Source organism: Sturnira hondurensis, unplaced genomic scaffold (genome assembly GCF_014824575.4).
Source record: "Sturnira hondurensis isolate 20B ecotype Veracruz unplaced genomic scaffold, ASM1482457v3 Scaffold0003796, whole genome shotgun sequence".
In the NCBI taxonomy this organism is placed as follows: Eukaryota; Metazoa; Chordata; class Mammalia; order Chiroptera; family Phyllostomidae; genus Sturnira; species Sturnira hondurensis.
Window position 1 is genome coordinate 617,551 of NW_028076427.1, and position 7,545 is coordinate 625,095.

The 7,545-nt window shown below is 39.8% G+C and overlaps 1 protein-coding gene across 3 annotated transcripts in view; it reads right to left on the reverse strand.

Annotated features, from left to right (window-relative positions):
• The window catches only part of FAT3 (FAT atypical cadherin 3), a 515,463-nt gene extending 508,284 nt beyond the window's left edge, over positions 1-7,179 (reverse strand). For all 3 annotated transcript variants that reach the window (XM_037042798.1, XM_037042797.1, XM_037042799.1), the window contains exon 1: positions 3,876-7,179. In XM_037042798.1, coding sequence (XP_036898693.1) covers positions 3,876-7,167 — 3,292 coding nt within the window. In that variant the 5' untranslated portion in view covers positions 7,168-7,179. The remainder of the gene's footprint in view (positions 1-3,875) is intronic.
• Positions 7,180-7,545: the final 366 nt, after the last annotated feature.

The window sequence follows — 7,545 nt, forward strand, 5'->3', positions numbered from 1 at the left end:
AGTACCCACAAAGCAGCTAGCATGGTGCCTGGCACAAAACAGATACTTGATAAATGGGAAATATACATATAATTAGCAATAATAAATGGCAAAAATATCTTCCCAATTATCCATGATTAATGTCCTAAACTAGAAATTGTTTATACCAATTAAGTATTGCTTTAATCTCAAGTAAATAAAATAGTGAAACCATTGCTTAAAAAGATCTAACTGCACCTTGCAAAAGATCTAATAGATCAGAGTTTAAAACAGACAATGTGCTCTTTCTAAACCATCAAAAACTTGAGTATTGAAGAATCTGAATCCCTGCTGGTCAAAGAGTAAGAATGCATTCTTGGTGAAGGGAACAGTGGTTACGTTGCATCTCCCAGACTAGCAATGTACACTGTGATCAAATCCTCTGTGTTTGGGCCCCACAGTGAATCCATTGATTGTGAACACTATTAAACATTTATTAAATGCTGGTGCATGGTAAAGAATTAATTGCAAAGATGTGGTTTTGTTCACCCAGTTCCAAAAATGTTAAGTACATAAAACCACTAAATGGATCAACTAATCCCAGCCTTTGCAGTTTCACCAAACAGGAGCACGTAATTACTGAAGCCCAAAAATAGATTTTTGATCCACTGGAAAGGCATTCAGAAAACTATCACCCCTAATGAATAATAGAACATTTATTTGGATTGTAAAACTTGACTAATAAAGAAATTTATCTAAAATATGAGCTCAATTCCCTGCGTTTCAAAAAATAAGGAAAAGAACTTTATAGAAAAGACAAAATCTCATAGACACTCTCTGAAGAGCCCAAGTAAATTTAGGGTAATGCTTCAAAACCACATGCAAAAAGATGCTTGCGGTGCTTAAATGAAGATTCCTGAGCTCCTACTTCAGACCTACTGATGCGGAAACTTTGGGACCTGGCCCTGGGAATAAGCATGGCTAACAAACTCTGCAGCCGATTCATGTGCACTCCTAAGTTCAAGAACCACTAAACAACATGAGCTATTAAGTAACCTTTGGCAGATGACTTAAAAGTTTCTTGAAAGACAAAAGTCCAAACAAGTTGAGGCCATTCTACACCCAAGTGTCAAATGAAGACAATTGAGTCTGAACTTGAGACTCAGTAACAGCTGCAGGGATAAATAGCTCTTCACTCTGCCAGCATCCCAAGCCATGACTTTTTAACACAGGGAAGCCAAGAACTGGTGGATCATTTTGACTTCTCCTGTTGGGCATACATTTGCCAAATTTCCTCTTAACTCTAGCATCTCCCTGGCACAAGTCCAGGCAATCATTCCTCATCAGCTTCTTGGGCTTGGCTGTTAAAATCTGTAAGAGCTGAGAGGGGAGGAAGTAAGATGATTATGAATATTATTGTATGAAAATTCTAAACTTCATAAAATATCAATATCAAGTCTGAACATTTTTTTCTACATTAAAAAACATAGTTTTACTTTCTAGGAGAAGAAAACAAAATGAAAAGTGAAAAGGACACTGCTACTACAGTTTTAAAAATTAAAAATCCTCTGGGAAAGTAAATCAGAAACACATGTAATAAATGCAGAGAGAGAGAGAGAGAGAGAGTGAGCACTGAATTATGACTGAGGAAAGACGTGGGTTTGAGATCCATGTACATCCTCCTGTGGGGATGTGATGGACACAACTCCATAGCTTCTCTTTAACTCAAAGGAGTGTGTGTTTTCAAGAAAGAGCTTTTTAATCCACGTAGCAATGTCAAAATGTAAGTGGCATTATTATCATCTGTGACAAAACTTATTTCATGTACTCAAGAATCTAACAGAACAAATGTAGAACGGTGAGTTGTTTTCTCAACACAGGTAAACGGTATCAAACTCTTGGAGTCAAGACATATAAGGGCAGCTATATCATCAGATGAAACTATATACACATTTTTCTGAAGTAACACCCAAAATGAGAATGAAATGGGGGAAATCTAGGTCACTGTCACCAAATTGATCCTGCCCATTCTCCCCTGCATCAAGCTACTACAGCCAAGATGAAACTTTCTAATAAAACAATTCTATGTGGTTTAATGCAGTCACCTAGGTAGCAGTGGTTAATGATCAGCCCCACACCTTCCTGCTGACCTGCCTACCCATACCTACCTGAGTCCCAAAGGTAAGCCTCTCTAACTGCGGAGCACACAAACAATGGGGGTCTAAGGAAAAAGGAAGGGTGATTAATGACCTGTGTCATCAGCCAATGAACCCAGGGTTTAAGGACTTTAAACTTGTTTAACACTTTATTGCCTTACAGATTTTAGATCAATACCAAATTCGTGTATCAAAGAACATGAAAGGAAGCCTGTACTTGTCTTCAGATGCAGACAGCATAGTATACTCACAGCTAAGTTTGAAGCTAGGCCCCACGTTATCTACTCTCTCTTAATGTCAGTTCATGAATTCATTACTAGTTCTACTCACAAGGCTATTGGGAGAAATAAATAAGACATATAAAGTCCTTCATTACAGTGTGCTGCCCATTGTATTTGAAGAAGTCATTAGTAGTAGTAGTAAAGTAATAGCACAGAATAGACAGTCAGTATAAGTTACTTCCCTGTCTTTCTCATTTTGTACTTCAAAATATATTCTAATCAAATAGCCAGTTATATATAATAAAACAGAGTAAGTGGCTGAATCAGAATCTGATTTTCTTGGCATTTACTTTCTCCTTTATTACAGCTATGAAGACAAATTTTATAATTTGCACTGTCCATGATCAGAGCCCACGTATACAAAAATTACAGTTTAAATCTGTGAGGATACATATTTTCTACTTCCATCCAATATTGAATACAATTCCTCAAGTCCTTTTCCTAGTATTATTGATGTACAATTAGTATCACTATAATGGACCTTCCCACTCCCTATTTTAATGATCATCATTCCTGGGGAAAAAACACCCTATGAGTGTTGTTGAAAATGATTTAATATATAGACATATGTCCTGAAGCCTGGAAAGTGCGGATATTACCACTTACACAGGAATAAAGACACAGTTCCTGTCATGATATATCTACAAGCTACAGCAGAGTAGAAAAATGCACGGTGCTCATCAAGAAACAGGTACATATACACGAATGTTGCAGCCTGTGTACACTTAAAGACAAATAATAAGAATAATGAAGAGTAGAAAAAAATACATATCTGTTTCTATGATGGAGAGTAAATAAATAGGTAGGGGAAATAATAATATTGGGTTCATTTTGCCCATAATTAAAAATATTAAAAAATCAGTTCTCACAAATAAAATTGTTAAATCAGTTTTAAAAAATCCACAACACGCCTGCTCTCATCTATCATAACAACATTTATAGAAGCATGCCTCTATGCACTAACGGGGCCTGCACAGCACACGCATCTGCCGTTCCAGGGCCAGGTGTGCCACGGAAACACGACAGACCAAGCAACTGATGCAGTAACACTTCAGCCAAGTATTACTGTGAAGGGAAAGATTAGTGTATAGATCCACTTGAAAATCCATTTCACACTTCTAATTTAAAGCCAGTTCAAATGTAATTTACTTTATCAGGACCCTTCATTAACTAAAAGCCAAAAGTGCAATCAACAGAGGTGAAAATTACTTCACGCTTATCGGAAGATAACCCGGTAATAGGGATAAACCAGAAAAACAAAAAAAACAAAAATAAGGACTCCTACTGACAATGATGGTTATTATTGTGTAAACAAGTCTTATAAACCAACATTCTAGGAAAAAGCTTTTCCTGTGTCATCTCTGCACCAAATGCAACCTCACTTGTCACTCTTTTTCACTGTGTGAGAAGATCCTTTTCCTTTTCCAATGTTGATTTGTGGGAGGTGAAACGGCACTCCGACACAGAAGATGAAACTTACCACTCTCGTCATCGATATTGAACCTTCCGAGCCCACTGCCATCCCTGATGGAGTACTGGATCTCTCCGTCCCTCCCAGAGTCCTCATCCTGGGCGGTCACCCGCAGGACACTCGTTCCAATACGCGAGTTTTCTTTTACAGATCCAACCACAGCAAAGTCTGGGAAATAGGGGGTATGGAGGTTTTCGTTGACATCCACCACTTCCACCTCCACGAAGGAAACAGATGACAGAGAGACAGGCCGCCCTTTGTCCTTGGCCCGAACCGTGAGGTTATAGAACTGCTGCTTTTCATAGTCCAGCTCTTTGCTCAAGCGAATGGCGCCGCTTGCTTTATCTATTTCGAATCTCCCGTTATAGTCATTGACCAAAGAATAACGCACTTGACCCCCCAGTCCAAGATCTGGATCGTGGGTCTCCAGCCACGCAATGACAGTGCCAATGGGGAGATCTTCAAGAACCTTCACACTATAGCTGCTGGGAATGAAAGCTGGGGAGCAGTCGTTGACATCATCCAAAAAGACCTTAAGAGTGACAACTGAAAAGAGCTGCTGGCCACTTTCTGCCTTGTCTCTGGCTTCTATTTTTAATGAGTAGTTTGCTTTAGATTCCCGGTCTAGCTGGTCAGCTACATAAACGATTCCAGTTGAGCTGTTGATGGCAAACTGCTGTGTATCTGTCAAGACTGAATAAGTCACTTCGCCATTAGAACCCAAGTCTTTGTCTCGGGCTTCCACTTGAATAATCTCAGTACCAATACTTGAACTTTCAAGAATGTTAACCGTGTAAGTGTCTTGAAGAAAAATTGGACTATTGTCATTAGCATCTTCCACATTGATGGTCAGCAACCTCCATGAAGATTTCTGCGGATTGCCTAAGTCGTAGATGGTGATATTAAGAAGATAGAGGTCTGTGTGCTCTCGATCCATGGGCATAAGGACTTTAAGTTGCCCAGTTTCCATGTCAATATTAAAGCAACTATCTGTATTGCCATCAGATATTGTAAATAGCACCTTTCCATTGAAACCGGAGTCGGCATCATAGGCTTTAATCTTTAGGATGTTAGCACCGACTGGCAAATTCTCCTTTACAGCCACATCAGAAGGAAATGACTTGTCGAAATGTGGTCCTTGCCTATTCACTGAATAAAAGTCAAGAAATCCATCTTCCAGATTCAGTTTCCCATTTGCTTTTGCCTTCATGAGTAGTTTCTCTGCCAGCTTTTGAGCCACGCGAGTTTCTCTGCAACTGAAGCTCTTTGAAGACACCTTCCCATGCAGGACTGAAATGTTAACAGACATGGGATCTGCAAAATTTTCCCCATCCGTTGCTGTAATCCTGAGGGCAAATTGACCATTTTTAATGCCAGAATTGATCAGTGACTTTTTAAGCTGTAAAACCCCAGAGTCTGGGTTTAAATAGAAGAAACCAAGTTCATTTCCAGAGATGATTTTGTACTTTACAAGTTCAAGTTCATCAATATCGATTGCTGAGACAGCTGTGATATGACCCCCCACTGGAAAGTCATATGAAATAACCCCCTGGCAAGCCACTTTTTCAAAGAGAGGGGTGTTGTCATTGACATTTCCTATTCGAATAGTCACATTTACCTCACTTTCATGGCGGTACGGGGAACCCCAGTCAGAGGCTCTGACAATGAACCTGTAAATTTCTGGACAGGATTCAAAATCCAATTCTTCAGTTGTGCTAATGATACCTGTAAACTGGTTAACAGCAAATGGCAATAAATTCAGGCTGGCAATACTGTAGGTGATGTACCCATTCTCTCCTTTATCCTTATCAGAAGCTGAAACTGTCAGAACATTTGTTCCCACTGGAACACTTTCATTCACAAAAGCATCGTACACTGGCTGCTGAAATTCTGGGGTATGGTCATTTGCATCTTCTATGCCAATGGTGACTTGTGCTTCTAAATCTCCTTCCTTGTTTGTCACCACCAATTTATACACCTCCTTCTTGATGGTATTCAGTGACTGTGCAGTGACAATCAGACCTGACCGAGGATTAATTTTGAAGTACTGTGCATCCTCACCAGGAGATAATTTATATTCCACATCCAATGGTTCAGGACTTAATTTTACTATAGCAACCACAACACCAGGAGGGGAAAATTCACTAATGCTCACATCATACACTTCTTTTTCAAATCGAACTGGGACAGTATCTCTTTGGGGGTTGGCAATGTGCACTACCTTTATGGCAGAAAATTTCTGAGGTGACCCCTTGTCTTTTGCTTGAAGAGTGAGATTGTAGCCATATGGAAAGCTCTCCCAGTCGACCTGCTTTCTCTCCTTAATCTTATATTCGTTCATCCACTTTCCTTCCTTAGCCAGGAAGAACTGATCTAAAGGATCCCCAGCCACAATGGAAACAGACTCAATCTCTCCATTGGCCCCCTCATCGAGGTCGTCCACTGTCACCATCGCATATGTGGGCTCTCTGTCCAGTGAGAAAGGAACATGAGTGACTACATGGATAGTCGGGGCGTGCTCATTGATTCGTTCAATGTGAACATAAAGCTTTGCAGTACTGCTCACTCCATTGTTTCCATAGAGTTTCATCCCTCGGTCCACAGCCAAAATTTCCAGGTCATACCTGTTCTTTTCATCATAATTTAATCGTCCGCTTAAAGAGATGACACCACTCGTGGGGTGGACAGAAAAGAGATCAACTTTGTTTTTAAAGTAGTAGTAGAATTCTCCATTGGAACCAATATCTGCGTCTGTTGCTGTCACCTGGGCGACACTAGTCCTTAAAGGTGTGCTTTCTGCTATCGTAACTGAGTATGTTGTGGGTGAGAATAAAGGTCTCAGATCATTCATATCCAACACCTGAATATTCACTTTGGTCCAGGCTTCCAGATCCTCTCCTCGGACAGAACCTTTTATTATCAATAAATAACTGTCCTGAATCTCCCTATTCAGTATGGCAGAATTGCCACCTTTAGTTCTTATTCTGAGAAAGCAGAAATCTGCAATGATGACTTCCTCTGCTTTGAAAAAGCCTTCCTCATCTCCAGATACTATTCTGTATTTGATATCCCAGGACAGATCAATTAAGGTGATGCCCATTCTACTCTGACTGTTGACGTATGTCCGTGCTGCTGAGTTCTCATACACTGTCGCATTATAAATGGAATGTGTGAAGTGGAAGCCCAGGGGCCCAGTCCCCGGCAGCCCCTGGGAGACAGTGGCCAAGAGCTTGAGAAGCAGGAGGACGAGGCAAGAAGGAGGAGGCCGTGAACCCACACAGTACCCCATAGTTATATCCATCACATCATACTTCCATCCTGGAGGGGGGAAAAGAGAGAGAGAAAAGATACATTAACCAGAGGAAAGTGGGAGAAGGAATAGGAAATATCTGTTATGAAACATTCCTGTTAATTTTTTAATTATAATTTGTTTTACTAAAACTTGAAAACCACTACAAGATGACAAGGAATTCAAAATCACTAGGATTTAACTTCAACTTGTTTGATTATTTTTAAGGAACATTTTTACACTGTTGATGGACATAATCATTGGTAAAAGACTTCTTGCATTCTGAAGGTCAATTTAGAAATATGTATTGGAAGCCTTAAAAAGGGCATTTACCTTTGACTTAGAATTATTTGTAGGCAATTATCCTCTGGAAATAATTATAAAAGTATA